At 40.3% G+C, this 20,936-nt stretch overlaps 3 protein-coding genes across 3 annotated transcripts; all 3 read right to left on the bottom strand.

Moving 5' to 3' along the window:
* Positions 1-45: 45 nt before the first annotated feature.
* Positions 46-4,341, bottom strand: cenpq (centromere protein Q; the record flags this gene model as incomplete). Its single annotated transcript, XM_079217507.1, has 8 exons — positions 46-261; positions 663-737; positions 1,529-1,648; positions 2,207-2,336; positions 3,204-3,272; positions 3,794-3,902; positions 4,052-4,112; positions 4,237-4,341. The coding sequence occupies 8 exons, from the start codon at positions 4,339-4,341 to the stop codon at positions 46-48; spliced, it is 885 nt and encodes a 294-aa protein (XP_079073633.1).
* A 768-nt stretch (positions 4,342-5,109) lies between these two features.
* mrpl16 (mitochondrial ribosomal protein L16) lies at positions 5,110-7,818 on the bottom strand. The gene is made up of 5 exons (XM_079216656.1): positions 7,634-7,818; positions 6,936-7,007; positions 6,598-6,746; positions 6,021-6,314; positions 5,110-5,502 (listed from the first exon to the last, which is right to left on the bottom strand). The coding sequence occupies exons 1-5, from the start codon at positions 7,701-7,703 to the stop codon at positions 5,311-5,313; spliced, it is 777 nt and encodes a 258-aa protein (XP_079072782.1). The 5' UTR covers positions 7,704-7,818; the 3' UTR covers positions 5,110-5,310.
* Positions 7,819-11,388: 3,570 nt separating this feature from the next.
* On the bottom strand, positions 11,389-18,623 carry tgfbrap1 (transforming growth factor, beta receptor associated protein 1; the record flags this gene model as incomplete). Its single annotated transcript, XM_079217583.1, has 12 exons — positions 11,389-11,577; positions 12,237-12,697; positions 12,820-12,979; positions 13,804-13,947; positions 14,545-14,688; positions 14,780-14,837; positions 15,237-15,397; positions 15,513-15,693; positions 16,109-16,191; positions 16,364-16,518; positions 17,577-17,771; positions 17,927-18,623. The coding sequence occupies 12 exons, from the start codon at positions 18,621-18,623 to the stop codon at positions 11,389-11,391; spliced, it is 2,628 nt and encodes an 875-aa protein (XP_079073709.1).
* Between the last annotated feature and the right edge of the window lie 2,313 nt (positions 18,624-20,936).

The following is a 20,936-nucleotide window of genomic DNA, read 5'->3' as shown; positions in this document are numbered from 1 at the left end:
AAAAGTCCATGTCAAAGTCCTTAATAAAAAAAAATGTTGTCAGACCTATGTAAGCAGAAACTTGGTGAGGTTCCTGTCCGAACAAGATGCTGCAGTGATCGGGGTGAGGCCGGGGCTGAAGAGCTGATCGGCGTGTTTGTGTGCCTGTAGGAGCAGCAGCGCCTGGGCTTTCTGAACGGACTCCGGTTTCTGCAGGATTTCTCCCAGTTTCCGGGCAGTGGTCTCAGACTCACTGTCTGGTATAATTGTTCTCAATCGAGCCTGAGGAACACAACAAATATCAAGCACTGCCACGACGATGTGTAGTGCCACAAATGTTCTCTGAACCCTAAACAAGAACAAAGCTTTATACTGTTAATGAGATCAGGCCAGACAACACAAAACGGCAGATGTCACATTCCCTCTCCCTTTCGTAAGACATATTTCACATTTTTTTCATAATGTTACAAAGTTGCACAAGAGGGCATGTTGAGACGGTCCTGTAACATTGTAGAGGAAGTGCTCACTCAGACATTTTTACCTCATTGTATTCATAAAAAAGGTGATGGAAAAATATGTATGCTTTTAAACAAATAAATAAAAAAAGCTATTATGCAACAGGGACATGTCAGCCAGATACTAGATTTCTGTGAAATTGTGTTTTTTGCGTCGCCCATGCTCACCTCTAACGTTGTTTCATCTTTTTGTGGAGGAAGTGGGGGCAGATTGATATCTGCTTGCTCAGCTATCTGTAAAATCTGTATGAACACAGGCCGAAAGGACAAGACTACATGAGTACTAGTAATAATGTATTTTTGTCACCAACATACTGCTGCAAATCCATGCTTTGATATGAGACATTTCCTGTTTGCAGCTCAGACCTATTCTGGCAATAATACACCCATTATGTCGGCTCCCACATGACGGCCAGATTTCAGCATGGAGTTCAACTGAATCAGCAAGAGGAGTGGAGACTCAAAACGACAAACAGACTGATATTTGTGTGGAAAAATGCCATCAAGCCCTTCTCTCTCTGAGTCACCTCAATTCTTAAATCTGAGGTAATGAAACGCTTCTGTCAGAGGTAATAAGTATCATAAAAAGACCTTACGACAATAAAAAAAAAGGCCTGCCAGAGTGTTGTGGCAAGAGATACGTTATGAAAATAATGTATCAAGACATTTTGCCTTCGTGAATTATTTTGACAAAGATTCTCCCCACCATGTTGAGGTGATGACAGATTTAAGATCTGCTGTGGACCGTAGACCAGTACAAGGATGGAGAGGGATGGATAAAGAGGATGCCAGAACAATAGCTTTACACAGACACGCATTTCCTGCCTGCAAATGAAGGCATGAATTTAAATAGCCCTTCACAAGCATGTCTGAAGACGGACAAAGAAGCTCCTACCTCGTTTCAACTAATTAACAATCAGCTGTAGAATAAAAAAACTAGTGCTATAAACTAAATAACCCCATATATTAAAAGACATCTTGTTACGTCAAGGCTTTTTCCTTTCTGTATGCTGGCATGTGTGAGTGTGTTGCACCTCTTTAGCTTTCTCCTCCTCGTCCTCCACCTTGTCCCTCAGCTTCCTGCACGTGTGCTGTAAAGTGACGCCCTCCTCGTCCGTCCTCTCCAGAGCACGGACCACCGCCCTCAAGTCTTCCTGAAAACCAACAAGACGTTATGTACGACTATTACAGGCACCATCTACTTGCATATACTGCAGATGATTAAATACACACACACACTATGCCTTAGAAAAGGTTTTTGCACTACATTGCAGTTGTAATTAGCCTACGTATTGAATTATCATGCCATTTAATGAATTTAGGACTGCTAAGGCTAAAGATAGCATTTTTTTAAGGTCTCGAATGCTTATTTTACTCAGTCCTGTTTTGGTCTCAAAAAAGACAACTCTGGATTTGATTTCAACACCATGCAAGACCACAAGGGCAGGGATATCAATGAAGTACCTGTGCATCATTTGGTTTACTCGTTATTATTATTTCTGTGATTGCTCATAGAAGACAAAAGGAAAATTCCCACACATAAAACTCACCTCTGCATTGACTTTTGATTATTTCATTAAGACATTAGTATTACTCATGGTACACTTATACGTGCATGCATGGCACATACGCTATAACAGAGGTGAATGGAATCTTCTTTTGAGCATCACAGTCGAGCTGTATTGGCCTCTTCAGTTTACAGTATTTCTTACCTCCAGAGTGCTCAGAGTCGTCTTTCCAACCACTGACTTCTTGGCCTCCTCCCGGTGCCGTTGAGATGATTGCTCTGAATCGTTTTGTTTTTTCACTGGAACTTTGAGCTCTGCGCATTGAGCAAGAAACCTGTAAGAGGTTGGGAAATATATCAGCAGCAGAAAAAAACAAGAGCTAACTAAATCTATCATTCTACAAAATCAGATTGAGAATTAGGGATTGGTGATAATTAATGTTGGTTCATCATTAACTGCATTCATATCATGGTGATGTGATGATATATCAAGTCATGTTTTCTAATACTCCTATTCTGTGAATGTCAATGGAGGTGTCAGTGAATGCACAACCATAAGAGAGCAGAAGCCTGTGCTACGAAGCAGGTTCCACATACCAAGGGTATCTTTTGATTATCTGGCTGAACTAACCCTAACAACCGTAAACAGCCACACGTCAATGGTTATCAACTCGGTAAATCAAACCAGGGTTTCCCGATAAAGTACTAGCTAATTCAAATAAAAAAGGGCCGGTGTTTGCAGCACACGACCAATCACAAACATACTCTGCTGTCTACTGGCAGCAGAGCGTGGTATTTTAGGAGCAAGCTGTTCGACAAATACAAAAGAAGATTAACACATAGTCCAGGCTAAAAGAAACACAGGTGCACATGCCGACAGTGAGAATGTGTAAATTAACACACCTATATTATCAATGCCCCATCTAGAGTCGCTCTGACTATAATTACATGTGTGTATTTCATTAAATAAATGCGTTTCTTTCATGTATTCCTACAACATTGGTGAAATGATAGTGTGTAGGACCATTTTATATACACATTGATCAGTTATCCCAAACATAGCCTGCTCCTGAGCAGCTCAGGTGTGCAGCATAAGTTCCATAGCAATGTGCCCAGGTGAGAAGTTACCTCACAAATCCTGCTCTGTAGTACAGGCCTCTGATTCATGCCATTTATTTACATCTTAATTTCGGACTGCTCACCTGGTTTTCATTACGTTCAGATGTTCCTGGCTCTCGTTCTTCTCTTTCCGCCTCAAGGCAAGAGTTGCTCTGGGAAAACCAAACAAAGTGTCTGTAGACTATTATTCATTGCATGTAGTAATTGACGGGCTTCTTAGCATTGAGGGTGAAATTGTTGCTGGCTGAGTTAAATGAGCATAATTATAACCCGGCCCATTCTGGATTTTTGAGGCCAATAACCAACAATATTTGGCTAATCTGATAACGACACATCAATTTGGCAGTGCAGTCTGATGAACATTATGATTATGTGTCAGTGACATTTATTCCTAATTTATTTCAAAACTAGCATTTCTGTATTATTACTAATATTCCGCCCCTTATGTTTGTAAACGAGGTAAACAATACACATCTCAATATAATGAGTCCAGTTTAAAATATAAACTTATAGGTCAATTATGATCTCTGACCTTTATTGTCTTTGTAACGGTAGCAAATATGGCTGCGCTGTTGTCCTGAATTGCATTAGATCATACAGGTGTGTGTAGGAAAACACTGCTTTTCAGAGTAACAGCAATGAGTGCTTCGGTGTAAAACGTGTTGAAACTCACAGTATTGACAAGTCCAATACGTTCTCCAGAGCGTGGATGGAGGATCCTGGCATCAGCTTCCACTTCTCCTCGCCTTTGACTTTTTTGGGGACTGAAGACGAGCCTTTAGCTTTTTCAGGACACAAATAGGAGCAACACAATAAAACATAAAGCAACAACAGAGCGGTTGGTTTGCTGTGTGGTCAAACCCTTTTACAGTGTGCCGCCTCGTTGTCCCTGCATGAGCTCACGTGTCTATATCTGAACTGCGTTTCTCACCTTTCCTCTTCTGTGCTGGTTTTGGTTGGGAGCGTTGGCGCTTTGCACTGGGCTGCGGGCCCTATAAAACAATGAGCAATGTGTGAAGCAATGTCACAACGTCACAGGTTGGGCAACAGGAAATTGGCAGAGCCAGGTTATGCGGACTCACTGTCAACATCAACTGAGTGTTGACCATATCTTACCGGATGCTCTGACGCTGGTTGCTCCGTCGTCTGGTCCGTTTTGTTCCGGTGTTTCAGGTTCGGTGTTTTTGACGCGGTCCGGTTAGAACCTCTGACGGGCTTCATAACGGCCGAAGGTCGCTGGTTGAAAGCGACGTTAACGTGACGCAATGTTTGAACGACTGGAAAGCTAAACTAACGTAAATGAGCCAACACTAGTGAAGCAACAATGAGTAGAAACCGCTTTGTTTTGTTGTAGAAATTAAGACGGTTCGCTAAAACAAGTTATAAACCGTCAAGACATAAACGTATTACACATCTTTAAGAATACAATCGCAAACTAGACAAGTTGTTGTCAACAGCCGGGCTACCTTTTTTCGCGCTGCTGTTTTCGAACGGTTAAGAGCACCGTCAACACGCATGCGCAAATTATATGATTCTACCCAGAGTACTGTTTGACAGGCAGCTTATCCCTTCTAGCTACACGTATACCTTCAGGTCCAAACATAGAGACTTCTGATTAATAAATCTATTAACAGTTTTAACCTATTGGCAAAAACAGAAGACGGATCAAATCTGCATTCAATGTATGCATTCTCACAACGAAAACGCTACCTGTAAGCCCAATTTCAGGGAATAATGACCATTGTTACCAATGAGACGTTTAAATCAGCCGTTCTGATTTTACAGGCATGAGGGTGCAACTCAAAATGTAATCATTCATTGAGAAAATGTTCACTTCGATACCGTCGCCAAATTCAACTCAAGTAAAACTTGTATTACTATTTTTGCTATTTTTCTTATTTCTTCCGTACTCATTGAAATATGTAAAGCTTTATTTCACCTGATTAGATGGAAAGATCATAAAATTCAATAATGGCAGGATACTTGAGCTACAATGTGATACTGAAATACATAATCTAGTTTATTGTTTTTTTTAAGCAGAAAAGGGAAAAACATAACCAACAAATATGTTTTGCATAAAAAACAAAAATGAAAGTACATTCCTAAATACAGCTATTTATTTGCTTCTTTCATGGTGTGGTCTGGTTGGTGTTTCAGTATGACACTGTCCATTTCTGTCCCTCAAATCCATCACACCCTCCACGGGAGGTGAAATTTGCCTGTGAAGCGTCCATGGTTGTGCAGGTCAGAGGGGCTGAGCACCTTCCTGATACCCAGCATGTTGCCGTGCGCTATCTCCTTGAAGGTCCAGGGATTCTGGTTGTTCTGCTCCATATCAGCATGCTTCTTTTGCAGGGCTGCTAGGCTCTCTCTGCTCATCACCTACAGGAAGAACACAATGAAATGAATTATTGTCTTTTTTAGGTATTTAACCCTCTAAAGAGGTTCCGCAATGTGTTTTGCTTATTGCTACTGCACGTGGATCATTCAATGCACACTCACTGAGAAAGGACTCTTAATAATTTACGTTTAGGTCTAAAGTTTAAGTAAAAATAAATAAATCATTCATATATGGCTTTTTCAAGAGAAGGAGTAGAGATGTGTTTCTGTTATTTAGCCGACCCTCATTGATATGAATGGGGTGGACAAAATTAAGAGAAATACATTAAGTTGAATCAACACCTCTCTAAAACTGTTTGAATATTATGACCTTTATTGGTGTTGGATATATCGAAGGACTGTTAAGACTGCAGAAAAGTGTGCCTAATAAACTGGCCACTGACTGCATACAAACAAATGTATCATCAAAAATGTGCTTTTCATAAATGTGCTCAAACTAAATCACCTGAAATTATTTAAGTATGTATTCAACACTAATAGTACAGTATCGGCCATCTCACCTTGGCAGGGAAGGGGAGCTTCTTTGCCACTTCAATCAAGATATGCTGAACCTCCCCCAGCTCCACCTTTCCTCCCACTTCCACAATTAAACGACCGTAGCGGACAGGTGTCACATAGTGGTCGATGGCTCCTTTGCCCCCACCCATACGTTGACCCAGACCTTTACGTGTGATGGGCTTATATGGGCCATTGATGCGCCAGCGCGCAAATGTAGTCTGGGGATCCATCTTGCGGTTGATGGTGAGACGGATCATCTCTATGTGACCCCAATGTAGGTAGCCCCCTCCCATGGCCTGGACATCAAGAAGAAAGACAGAGAAAGAGGGAAGTCATTTTAAAATGTCCTGCTCTTTGTCTTTTTCACTTGGCTTCATTGTGGAGTTAGAAATGTTTCGGCGTACAATATGTAACATTTGCTCTTCTCAGTCAGCTCATATACAATTACAGAGGCTTTAATATTGAAGGCCAGTTATACAATATTACAGTGTTGTAACATAATGTTCATAGACTTTCTTGCTTTCAGCTGCTGTCAGATATCACTAAACAGAAGTGTTTATAGAACATAAATACACTGACCACAATAGCGTACTGTCCTGTAGTGAAGGTATTTGCTGCCCTCGCTGGGCCTTGGATATCCCGAAGCTTCTTCATCTCTTTCTTTGCTTTCTTAAAGTTAGGCACCTTGTTCATGAACTTCAATTTGGTTTTCTCTGGCAGCACCACATCTTCAGAGGACAAAGCATGGAATCATGAACAACATTAACATACAGCAGCATGCAAACATGTCCACTTGAACAAAGCCAATGTGGAACACTCTACAGTCTGTTTTTCCCTGCGTCTTCCCTCTGCTGTGCACATGGATATATATATATATATATATATATATATAAAAAATGGAGAGGATGAATGATTACCACTGTAGTCTGGAGGGGTGTCGAGTGTCTTCAGGCCAGCAGCAAGGACTTTCAAGTGACTGTGTAAAAGACCTGCGGAAGAAACAGCAGAATGACGTAGTGTCATATATTCCTGCTAATAGCATACTACTAAGTTTAAATGTGTGCATTTTAATAGATGCATCTTTAAGATTCAAGAGTTATCTGATATTTTCAGTTTGAATAGAATACAACCCACGTGGTACTGGAAACGAAAATGTTAAAACTTTGAATTGTGTTTTTCAGCTCAAAACAGAATTTCCGTGTTTGAGACTGTTGTTTCATTAAATATCTTGCATGTCTGTCTTTCTGACTTGTACAGTGGCACACAAATTACAGATATCTTTATTTTTACTTCATATTTGTGTTGCTTCTTTTATATGATGTATGTGCAGCTGCATGTTGATACCTGACAATGTAGTTATGTTTATGTTATTGCTCTGTATAGTACTACAATAACTGTTGTACTTTTACGTTGTTTTAGAGGTGACTATAACAGTTGTCCAGATATTGTCACAATGTTATCACTAGCATGTAACGTAGCAGCACTGCTTATGAATGTGTACGGCCCATGTTCAACACACATATCTCCCACGCATGAATAGTCACATTAGAAGCTGGTCGTTTCGCATTGTTAACGTACATGTCGCTCTCACGTTAACGTTAGCTACTTGTGTTACCTTGTTGGTGACCGTGTGCTCGACAGATGCCGGTCAGTCCGCCGACAGCAGCCTTGATGAAGGAAAACATGATTTTAACGTTGAAAAGAACTCTATAAACACCAAGCTGTCACTTTGTCTGTCCCATATACGAGCATTTTAAGGTGGGTAACTACTTTGACCGTTTTGAAGCACGGCCTGAACAAGGTCGCTGTCTTTGCTAAGTTGCTTCTTCAACTTCCGCCAGAAGGCGACCCACTTCCGGTATGCGAGTGCTTTCACAATAAAAGTGTCATATCTACAAACATGCAACCTGACACGGAAACATTTGATTTACTAAATGCATGGACTGTAGAGAATGTAATCTAGTTCTGACAGTAGATCTCACTGGGGCAAAACTATTATTTTAAAATCATTTACTTTTTGGGAAATTATATTTCCATGTTTCTTTTTTTTTCTTTTTGCATTTGACTTTAGGAGTCTGCCTCTCCACCTCAACATGCCTGTAGCCAGCCACTTACAATTATAAAAAGGTACAGCGCCATACATGGTGTTCTTAGACTAAATTCACGATTATTCTTCAATCCACATTCAGGAAGCAGTCAATTGAAATTCAAAGAATTACCAAAGCTAATTAAACAACCCTCTTCATCATTCCCTATTTCATGTCAAGTAAGCCTGCAGGACGTTCACTGTCAAGAGCTATTACAAGAAAGGAAAAAAAGAAATAGTCATGCCAAAACATACCTGGGAATTACCTTTAGGTAGGAAATTGAAACACTTGAGCCGAGTTGATATAGTTTCATGTTTATTAAAATGGGACGGATTTACAGTTTGTACACTCCATCCACATTGGCATTGATTTAGAAAGCAACAAACAAGTACAAATGCAGTATATACATACCAGTATACATATAATTATAAAATACAATAGTATTTTTTTTTCTTTTTTTACACAAATGTACTGTATTTTTTATTATTATTTGAAGTCATGGTTAGGAGGCCTTTTAAGCAAGCTACACTTAAACTGTTGAGTTGTGCAGAAGCTGTGAATTCGTCATGGAAAGAGAGTCGAGTCAAGTCAACATAATCTACAACATTCAGATCTCCAGGTTAGAAAAATAGTCCCATGTTTGCAGAGTTCCCTCACAGAAATGTGTTGCAATTACAGAAGGCTAGCGTCAACAGCACAGGTGCCAGAGAAACAAGCAAAACCCACAAAACAGTAGAAGGTTGGACAAATGTCAATTAGTTCAAAAGAAACAACTGAGGAGACTCTTCTGATCTTTTGTTTTTTGCTTACTAAAAATATTGATCGATGCTTTACGAATATATTTTCTCTTTTTTCCCCAGAACGTATTTAAGTGAATCTCCTGTAGAGTCTATAGTGTGTAAAGAGTCAGATTAAAGTCTAGCGTCTTCTGATCTTAGAGAAGTTACAACATAACAAATAACATATCAAATTGTTTTTGTTTTTTTAACTGTAAATCTGGGTGTGCATCTTCAGAGAGAGGCTGACAGTAGCACATCTCTGGGATGAGAGACAGGTGTTAAATATGAAAAAGGATTTAACTTTATAAAAAAAGAGTGTATTCTGTGTAAAGAAGCTTTACATAAACATGTTTAGTTTGTCAGGGTTGACTCATTGCTCAGTTATGAATTTCATGAGTCTATCGGACGATAAACATCTTTTTAGCAAAGCTTCCTCAAATTGTAGGAGCTCTTAGTGAAATCATTTTTTTAGAAGGACGAAAGGGGAAAAGGTTAAAGATAAAACTCTGGTTATGAGCCTGAGGTGTTGTTCTTGAGCAATCAAAGATGTAAGTTTTGTGTTCACTTACGTTTTCAAAATAAAATGAAGTTATGTGCAGTGCGATAACATGCGTTATGAGACAACCTTTTTTCTCTGACAGTTATTTGCTACTTTCGTTAGGAATGCTGTAGAAAGACATCTTTGTCCACATGAATGGCTTAATCTGGAGGTTTTCATGCTAGTACTATACACTGTCACAGTATGATGCAACAGTAGGAAGATATGTAAATAGAATAGCAAAGCACTTCCTTTTAACCGAGATCAGGGCAAATGTTAATAGTTTGTGTTGTGGTGAATACAGATTTGTTCGAAACAGCTCAATATAGGTCTTTAACCACAATTTTAAAAGGATATTCAGGTAATTTAGTTGAATAGTGATAAAGAATACCATAAAGTATTTTTCCATTATGTTCCACCTGTAGTTGATTTTAATTGGTTTTAAACATTTAACACATTACTGCCATCTTCTGGTCAAATGCTTTTTTACAGCCAAGTATCACATCATTTGCAATGTGTAAACTGTAAAAACAACAACAAAAAAACTACTGAATAACCAACAGAGCATAATGGCAGAGATGAATTACAATTATCTCTGTTATTCCAATTGAAAACGTTTGGAACAAATTACCTCAGACTGAATTAAGTTTGCCACTGACATTTGTTTTGTGTTGACAAGATTCAAAATATCTTCATCACTGTGTTTTTCCGAGCCAAACAAACTAAACGGATCTATGGCAGCAGGCGAGCGGAAAAGATCCCTCTTTATTTATTAATTCGTTACTCAAAACCAGACAGAATTCATGGAGCCTGATTAACATGATTTGACGATACGCTATACATCATTTATATGACGTTTGCCGTCACGTTTCACAATGTGTCTACGACATGTGATCAGTAAATATCATCTGATTTGTGCACGTTTTAGAGAGTCAATCTGATTGTTCTTGATGCAGTTTGAGTAACGACTCCCCAGTCACACGCAAGTAGAGGCGCAATGTGAGATTTCATGTAGTGTCTTACACTGTTGTTGCTCCACAGAGTTTCCAACCATGATAACGAATAGGTTTGGATCAAACTGTTGGACTGAATTACTGTGAATACAACATCCAGTACTCTTATAGCTGAGGGGGAAATAAAGCAGCAGTGAGACCAGATCCCAGAGTAAAAGACAGACATAAAAGACTCAGTTTCCATCAGTACTGATCTTTGCAGTATTTCCTATTAAAACCTGGCATTGCAATGTGCAAGTTAGGACAATATTAATACAATACCCATATGAGGTGATGAAACCAGAACTGCAAGAGTGGTAATACTATGCATGCTTCGCAAATATTTGCAACAGGTTTCAAATATTATGTGTTCTGTAGATCAAGCAGTTTCTCAAGTTCAGGTTTAAAAACTGTTCAAGCCGAGACCCGGTACAGCCCTGCCTGCACCCATAGGAAAGCACGGGAGTCCGTCTTTGATTACTTCTGTTTAAATGGATTAAAGGGCCGGGTGACTAAGCTGTGGTTTCCTAGTCCGCGTTCAGACCTGGCGCCAACATGCGTCTTAGGCGATCCGATCACAAGTGGACGGTCAGTTCACACCTGGCATTAAAATGCATCTCGGGACCACTTGTGATCGCATCTCACTTCCTCGCTCCATCAGCAAATAATTAGCTGCATCAGACCAAGTCATCATCTTACAAGCCAATGCCAGCTCTGACCGGGGCCAAACTTCTATTGAGAACTTGCAGTCTGACAGTGGTAAAAATAAATAGATGAAATCATCGGTTTCTCCCTCCATACTCTCAAAACACATACACACAGCTTTCTTTGTGTTTCTCATCAGCTCCGTAACAGACTCTACTATGGCAATGGGTGTTCTGTGCTTTTTTTGTTATCCCCACAGTCCTCAGCATGTCCTGCTTTCGCTTGGCGCCTCTGATCACAGATCATGTGGCAATTTGAAGGGTCAAGTCTCACGTATGGCTACTGCTATTAGTTAACTGTCTCTTTGTGGGAGAGTCTCTTACTCTCTGGGCGACACAGTGGGTATGGACAGGCACTCCACCTGGCAGACACACCACGTCAGGCTCACTGAAGGTGTTGTGGCACAAGTGGCATCCTTTCTTTTCCGACACAAAGATTGGTTTCTTGCGGTCTTTCAACTAAGGAGAAAATACATGAAAGCGTTACAATGATAGAAAGCGGTAATGAACACAAAGATAACGCTACAGATTCAAGTCAAAGAGAAAATTGAATAATCACAAATATGATTAAACAATATATGCTAACCATGCGTCAATACTAAATGTGAACATTTGTTCTGTTTTTATAAAATAAATTCAAAAATATTCATGACAAAGAAATTCACAAGATTTCAATCCGATATGATTAGATCTCACTCAGTAGGACAATCTGCTAATTCCAAACATTAATCAAAAATAATAAAAAACAGTTGCACATCAACTTCCTGTAAATCTATTAAACTACTAATCAATGCAGCTCTGCTTCAGTTGTTTATTATTTAATTGTTCCATGCATTTGAGAAGTATTGAGGGAAATGTAACTTCAAAAATACTTTTAAAAGAAGAGGTAGAAATCTCTCTGTTAATATTGTCAGTATTATTGTGGTCAACCCTTTGAAACTAACGCTCTTATCGTTTCAATAAAACATTTTTTTTTTAAATCTAATACATGATGGTGTCCTACCCTGTAAATCAACACACTAAACAAGTATAGCAGTCAGAGGAAGAAGAAAGTATGAACTTATCTCACTAATTTGCATGTTTCTTTGTTGTTTTAAATCACGTCATACGTTTCTCACCCGGTCATGCAGCAGTTGAAGGTTCTCAGAGTGAGCAAGCCCCACAGCGATCTGGGAGGTGCGGCAGGCATGCATACTGGCCCTGATAGCTCGACCCAGAAAGGGCCGCAGCAGCTGGAGTGACCAGCCCTCAGGGAGCATGCGCAGGACCCGAACTGCATCGAACACCTCGCCGTGCCGATTTAGGAGGTCCACTGCTGCCATCTCCAGGTCTCCACCTCCTGCTGCAGTCTGAGGTTTCTCCGGAGGGTTCCTGTCTAGATAAACCCCCAAGAGCAGGTGGAATAGCTGCTGTCGATACACCGAATCCCGACAAGAAGAGGCCCATATACAGAAGGCCTCAGCAGCCGGGAAGTCTCTCAGCTTGTGGACCAATATATGCAGTGCTTTATCATGCTCCTCCAGTTTTCCATGTAGTGTTGTACGTTCGAGCAGCAGTTGTTCACAGTTCTCCATCTTACCTAAACAGAGCAGGAGAACATGAAATATTTAGGGTCAAAACCTTAAAATACTGCAAAACAGAATTTATCAAAGTTTGAGAAAATAAAAAGGTCCATCTTAAAAAAAAAAACTTGTGACTCGCCTAAAAGAAACTGCGGACGGTAAAGGTTGGACACCCTGAGCAGAGCTTGGAGCCTCTCTCGAGCTCTGGAGATCTGATCTTCATCTGTTGGCGACTGCGACAACAGTGACAAGACCCTCTCCAGGTACAACACGGCCAGGTGTGTGTGGAACTTCTCTTTCTGCATTCACAAACATGGGAGATAACAATCTGAATTCAAGCAACTTTCTTGGATGAAAATAGAAAAGAACTGTGTGTTTGCAAGCAGCATTTTTCAAATTACCTTAATCTGAACTTTTATAAAAAATGGTCTCAAAACTGAATTACAAAATGACATAACAGACAGTGATGTGAAAGACAGTGCTGTGGTTGGATACCAACAGGATCCGCCTTTATAAAAACTACCGACATGCCCATGAGACACAGGAGCATGTCAGTAGCCAGCAGATCAGTCTGTGGTTGTACTGGCCAGCCTCTCAGTGGGAATCTGTGAGCAGGGCACAAGTGCACTGCTCAAAGTGAAATTATCTTGGTTAAATTAATTTTAAAAAAAATTCAAAAATACAATAAAAATTCATCGATCCATTTTCTCAAGTACTTATATTGCAGAACTCTTGGGAAGAGCCAGGCAGAAACTGAAGGCGTGCATAGCCTTTAAAAAGGCCACCTAGCTCACAGGTCAGGATTGCAGAAGTCAAGAAACTGTGCCAAAGACTGAGCCTCATGTGACCAGCTTTATTTTTAGGATGTGTTCAATAGTGAGTCTCTATCCATAATAGTAATTAAATTCAGCAGTTCGGAGAACTGATGACGCAGGGAAATGTCTCCAATGACGTACGCTTCCCTGCAAAAAGGCTGGGGTTTGGATCAGCTGCCACACAGCACCTCTGGGGCTTGCAAATAATGTGTGTGTTGCTCAAGGACACTCAACAGAGCCTTGTTGACACCAAGAGCTGAACCAGAGGCTCCCAGTACTCTCTTACCACGGAGCCTTTTTAATTGTACCTTTATCCGTCTCTCCAGCACCAGATGTTCCAGGTAGAGAAGAAGCGCCTGGCTGTGCTTTCTCAGGTAAGAGACAACATCATCAGGGTTCAGTTCGGGCAGCTCTTTACTGGCAGGCCTCTTTGTAAAGATGTGGACACCCATCTATGAACAAAAAAATAAGAAAGAGGGGTTAACACTCTACAGCTCTAACACTTCATTCAAAACATGAGAACATTAGGCCATAAAATGAAGGAGAAAACATGCAGAATATAAGACACTTAATGCGTCACAAGAAAAGACGGTCCATCTACTTTTTCCATTCAAGCCACACATGAATGGAGCTGTATGCTATGAAGGCGCTTAATGCAAACTTAAAAGAAACTGAAGAAATGGCTTGTGATCACATCTTTCCCACCATCGTGACTGTTTTAAGCACTTCTATTCAATCATCTAGTGTTTAATGTGGATTGTAGAACATTGTTATTTGCTTTTAACTTTGTATAATTATGCTTATGTGCTGGTTATAGGGGACATTTTCAGTCATTTTTAAGATATAGATTTGTATGGTTTTACCCTTTTATCCAGTATCAATATTCCTCTTGGCTAATTTAGAGTTTTATTTTAAGTTACCCACTGGGCATTTTTCTTTAAATCAATAGTTCAAATTTTTAATAAAATGTATGCAACTATTTGACCAGCACTAATTACCATGAGAGCAGAGTTAGATATTTGAGGTGATTTGAGGTACTGGTAACCTACGGTGGGATCCTTCCGCAAGGCCCAGTCTGCATACTTCCACACAAGGTCCAGGTTGGAGCAGGAGCAGAGGAAGTCCACAATGTACTCATAGAGGTCAGCTCTTGTGGAGTCCTGCAGATCCCCATCTGCCACTCGAATCCACAGCTGTCAGAGAAAAATAAAGAGGGAATATGCTAAATAGCTGAAACATTGTGTTGGTGCCGATTCTTCGGTGAGACATTCTAGGCGTACATACCTGAAGTGCTGCTGAATCCTGACCATTATAACGATAGAGCAGCCCAAGTGCAAAATATCTAGGAGAGGGTGAGAAAGACCGAATGAAGCAAAACCTCTCCCTCGTGACTCTTTTTGTACAAAGTAAATAAATTGGCTCAACTAAACTGGACATAGTATTAAAGCGAAGGGAGGTAATTAACAAGTGCTAATTACTAGCTGTAAGCATATGACACCATCAAACTGAGGCAACTCATTTACCCTAATCACTCTTTATCAATCAGTGCAGTCACAATTATTAAATGTGTGGTTGTTGTCAAAGATTAATTGTATTTGTGTGTCCATTCCAACAACAGCCCTTCTATAGAATTTGAATGCTCTTGAAACTATGAAAGCTGTTAAAATGCAACAATTGTCTGCATTTTTCATAACTTAGTCTTAAAAGGCTTAACTCAAAACCAAAAATGATAATAACACACTTGTGATATTTCTCCAGCCATTGGACGCTGTCTGCTACTAGGCAGGCGTTGTCTGAAGCGAGCAGGTCTAGAAGGCTGTCATGATCCTGTTCAGCGTACAGCTTTAATAGTGCAGTGTCTACATCCTCTCTGCAGCCATTGGCCACCTCTGTGCTTCGTACCTGTGTGTAAGAATCACAAAAACATTATGCAATACATATAGTGTATTATCAGGATCTCTGACAGTGACCTGGCTGCAAAATGTGGAAATAAATAATTTTCTTTTAGTCCATTTACCTCTCCCAAATAAGTGATTAGGAACTTCTTGCATCGCAGCACTTTTTCCTGGTCGCCCTGTGCCAGGTGGTTGAGATCTGCAAACTCGTGGAGGGGAGGGTGGCAGCGTGTGAATGAAGAGGAAGCTGGCAGCAGCAGTGGGTAGAGAGATATCAACTCCCGCACATCCAGCTGACCCTTTCTGCAAATATAAAAAAGGTAGCAAAAAAAAACAGTGAGTGAAGCAATCAAGAACTGAAGGCCAAAAAGTACAGGAAGAAAGCGGTGTTAGAATGCACGCGACACCTCGTAGCTGCACAATCTTCAACATTTGTACCAATATTAATGATTAAAAAAGTGCATTGGTATGGCAGAAAATTACACCATTTTGAAATTCCTGACCAAAAATAAAAACAAATTCCAAGTGTATCAGACAAATAACAAACAAAAACACTATTTAAATATGAATGACTAAACTTTTTTTTTTTTTTTTAAATGGCTGAGGTAACATAAGGTTTGCTGGAGCCAAATCCCACGGAAAAAAAACAGAGAACTTTAAAACAATTACTTTAACAAACAGTTTACACAAACAAAGTAACACCAACTTGGACTCTTACCTGAAGTGTTCTTTTGCTTCTAGAAACTGAAGTTGGCCAAACTGTATGAAACCTGCCTGCTGCAGGATTCTTTTGTGCAAAACCTGTATATGCAGAAAGAGACAATATACTAGACAATTGTGTTTTTTTTGTTGAAAAAAAATACAGTCAATGATGCAATAGTTTACATTAAAATATCTTAACTCAGGCAGAGAATCATCACTGATTATGATCGATGAATTACACATAACGAACATAGAACACAATGTTTGTTACCTGGAACTTTTCTTTGGGAATATTTTGCTGTGCTCCCTCTGTGAGGATGAGCGCCTCCTCCACTCTGTGACTGGCCAGTAAGTCCTGGATCTGTCTCTCCAGCGGCAGCGGTACCAGGACATACACGGCCTTAGTGGAAGCCAGAATGACCTTTCCTGAAACACACAACACTCACAGGTCAGGACTTCAACACTCGCAAACAAATATGTGATATCCCAAGTTTTCAGTTATTATTTTTTTTATATATATATAAATACAACCAGCAGACTCAGTTTATTCTTAATCCCGTGGTTTACACTTTTAAAAGTCTTTAGCTTTGGGAAGAGACAGCTTCATGTGTAGCGCTTCACTTGCTTATCAGTTGTTGAACTGAAAGATTCTCTGTAATCGGACGAGGTTGCTTGTGCTCCAGATTCCATTGAGACTCCAGTGCACTAAAAAAGTACCTAAAAAAGGTTTTGGTTTCTCAGTCCAGCCAACCAAAGCAGTGACTCTTTCCATCCCTGGACTACTGAATATGTAACAGGCCTGTAAATAGCAAGTACAGGAACAACAGCAACTATAACTTATTAAATATCAGAAGCATGTTAGTTTACCTGTTAGTAACACTATATTATTTAAATTAACTACTAAATAAAAGTTATTTTTAATACCCTATAGACAAGCAGATGTACACTGTATGACAACCAAGCATTTTAATACTACAATGAAGATACGATTTTATGCCATTTCTATGGGATGGACCAATCGAACGGGAACTACCAATTTCACACAAGTCTGTTAACAGGTCTTGTGAAGTACTACTGCACATGAGGGAGCTGCTTTTTTAACTGTCACCTGTGAGTCTGACAGTGCAATGCTAAAATCAATGTACTATTCTTTTCAAAAATAAGTCATGAATGGCAACGTGGTTGATATAAGTTAATGAGCACACCTGCAGGAGGCAGAACAATTGGTAGGCCCTAATCCATAGTAAACATAATGCTACCATCAGGTGAAACTTCATATATCAGTTCTTCACCTTCTTGTTAGATTATTTAGGAGTTTGTAGACCTGTTTTTACCCTTACATGTGTTACAACCTAAATGAATAATGAAAAGATGCATGTAACATCAATCAGATGATCCACTTCTTCAGATTTATTTTGATAAATATTTGGTTTCATTAGATGACACAGGTGGAAAATCCATGAGAAAGCAATATATGACAATACCTTCAAAGTCTTGCAGAATGTGTCCATCCCTGAATGAAAGGGTTTGTTTTAGCTGTTGGTCCAACATGCTGTGGATGGTGATGAAGCTTTCATCCAAAGCAACCACGTACGGAAAACACACAGCGGCACCAATCACGCTCTCTGACCAGTTGACTGGAGCCCGCTGAGATACCCCTTCTGCATTGGCAAACATTCCTGGGTAGGGATGTGCAGAGTCAATTATAGATATTATAATTATAGATAGACAGAAGAAAAACAGGGATCAGTCATGGTTTAAGACTTTTTTCAATAGCTGAGGGAAGTGCTTTCTAATCCCTGCAGGTAGGTACCCTGTCTTTGTCCTGACTTACCCAGACCACCATGTGCTGCTAAGAGGAACTCCTCCCTGCCAATCCTCTTCACAATGGGTCTCCTCTCTTCACTGTTGTAAGGGAAGAGGTCTTGGGAGGCTCCTGTGTTGTAGTTCAGAATCATGTACTGTGTAGTGAGGGCCAGGCACAAGAAGTAACCATCAACACTGACGGCACAGGGCTGCTCAGTAGTGGTCACCTCTTTGACCAGCTGCACTCGGTCCTCATACACCATGTAAATCTGCACCGTACGGCGCTTGGAGGAGAGCACACCCATTTCCACACAGAACGGGTCACCATTCACAGGGTTCTCGTTAATGCAGAATGCCGTCACGCCTCTAATCTTGGCTCCACCTCCTGCCGCCGAGGGCACGGTCTCCAGTGTCACCATGTCGACCAGGAAGACTATCCCATCACAAAGCACTATCAGACGCTCCAAAGCGGAGGCGGCGCGCAGCTCAGAAACTGGTTTCTTGAGGCCCAGATATTTGTGCAGCAGCTTCTGAGCCGAGTAAGTCAGTTTCCCTTTGGAGGAAGTCACCTCGTCCAGCAGGAAGTGGTGGATGAAGCAGTCATTGGTGCCCATGTACAAGTGTTTTCCACAGCATTCAATGCACTCGATGTTGATGCGAGCCTTGTCGCCCATGAGGAGATCTCTCTCCACAGCGGGGACTAGCTCAAAAGCCTTCACACTCATCTCAGCCAAGGCATCTACACTAGATGATGCAAAACAGACAAATCAGACAATCAGTATACTGCAAAATAGTCACTGGCAATATAACCGTTTGGAAATAAGACATACTGATATCCCAAACATTCTGTATATCTTAAGGTTTTGAAGTGTCAGTTGGGCATTACAAACATTTTTTGACATTTCATAGATCAAACTATTAATTATCTGATTGATTCATAAAAGGCAGCATTCTATACAACAGAAGTCAGTTTGTGTTCAGTTAAGATTTGGCATTGTGCCACTGGCTGTGGACTGATGACTGTAGATTAGTAAGTATTAGGCATAGGATCAAGATAAGGGGTTGTTAAGGATTAAAAAGCAACACATGAAAGTGTTGCGTGCTTAATAAATTAACCTCACATGCTCTGACACATATGCATATATTCTGTATTGTGGGTTTTGCTTTAATTTTTGTTTGGCCTGTAATGCAAGTAGTCATGTCCACCCATTATGGGCTGGGCACTTTGGGGTTGGTGATACTATTACAATAATACTACTTATGCCAAGGCCCCCATAGTTATACGACTAGTTGATAGTATTTATTTTCTTAGTCAGAAATGTTAAAGCCATCTTCAAAGTCTGCCATGCTATGGTAACTCAGCTCCTTCTCTACTCTTGTATATTGCTAGCCAACTCACATCCTTACCAAAAACCAACCGAGTAATGTCGTAAAGCCAAGTTAGTCATATTTCCTAAACAGTTTTGATGTTGAGTCAAGTTTGTGAGTATTTTCAACAGTTCTGGTGGACATGAGCTCACATTTATTCTCTCATGTAACGTTGCTTCAGTGGTGACAGCTAAAGACCTGAACGCTAGCGAGCTAAATGCTAACACCAGTCGTTAGCTCACGTTAATGGTCAAAGTGTACTGGTTACCACTGGCTGTCTGCTGGTGGAACACTTTGTCCGTGGGTTCAGGTATATTAAGCACGCGAGGAGGTCGTGGTTAGATTTAAACTGTTTGTCTTGGGTGGCTTCTGGCCAGCTAGCGAGGCTAACGTTAGCTCAAAGGCACCACCTAATAAACACAGAGCTGGATTCCCACTGTGGGTCATGGAAGTGGTGACGGGTCGTGTTCCCAACCCCGGAGACGGTGCTCTCTGTCAAAGACCCTGCGCAACACCTGCCTCCCTAGTTTCTTTCGGAGCCGTTGGCGCAAGCATACCTCCCGCTGCACACGGCGCTCAGGACGGCGGGCCGGGTCACCAGCGACAGGCCTTTCTACTCCGAAGACAGCCGCCACCACGTGTATTTACTTGCAAGCATTAATATAGCCATGGTGCCCGGGTCGGCACCGGACCGACAGAGTGGGAAATAGAGCTTGAATGGCAGCTTTAGGTCTTCTTCCTCATCCAGTATAAAACGCCGCCCATTTGCACTAAACTCTTGCTGGTTGCAGGTGATACGGGGGTGCGTTCAAGACCGTCTCAGCAAGGAGCAAAGTTGTTAGGTTTCTCCACACATTTCAAACTGACCTCATATATTTAGCCCAAAAAAAATCAATAATAAATTAATGTGTTTTACACACTATCATCCTCAAACGTGAGTTCAAATGATCACTTGTTTGTTCACTCATATATATATGTTGTGGAGAGTGCCAAAGATGCTGAGGCCAGACAATATTTCCTAATAGACCTATTTCACAAAAGACATTTTTATATGTCATAGCAGTACAAGAAAAAGTGTGTTAAATAATATTCCACAGGAGAGGCCTTGGTATTTCACACTTAATGGAGAAAAAAGCAGCTTTGACGTTATTCCACTTGTAGTTTCCCTGCTAAGTCAAATGCCTATTGTGAAAAGCAGTTTTACATAAAATGTGATATTTGTCTTAAACGTACAAGGTTATTGATATATCAGCTTAATGATTTGCATTAATAGTATTATTATTATTTATTGTAATTACGTTGCTATTATTGTTAAGTGATTACTATTTAGAGACTATTTAGTGCTTGAAACATTAAAGTCATGGTCAAGTTAATGGCCTCACTAATTATGATCCGGTGATATAAATATTATTTGGAAATAGGCCATTTTGCATAATGAATATTTCAGGTACATGTTGTTGCAAATATTTCAGTTACTTGTGATTTTGAATGCAGGTCTTTCCCGTGTAACAAAAAACGAATGAACATGTGAGGCATAAGTAAATACTCAATACTTTAACGCCGCATTTACTTATGACTAGCAAAGAAAATGTTTTGAGTGAGTGACTGCCTTTGTCAGGACAAAAAGAGTATTGTTGTGTGCAGCATCATTGAATGGAGGGATTTTTGTT

Source organism: Taurulus bubalis (assembly GCF_910589615.1).
Source record: "Taurulus bubalis genome assembly, chromosome: 4".
NCBI lineage: Eukaryota > Metazoa > Chordata > Actinopteri > Perciformes > Cottidae > Taurulus > Taurulus bubalis.
The sequence above is the reverse complement of the archived record's forward strand: the minus strand, read 5'-3'. Positions and strand labels throughout refer to the sequence as shown.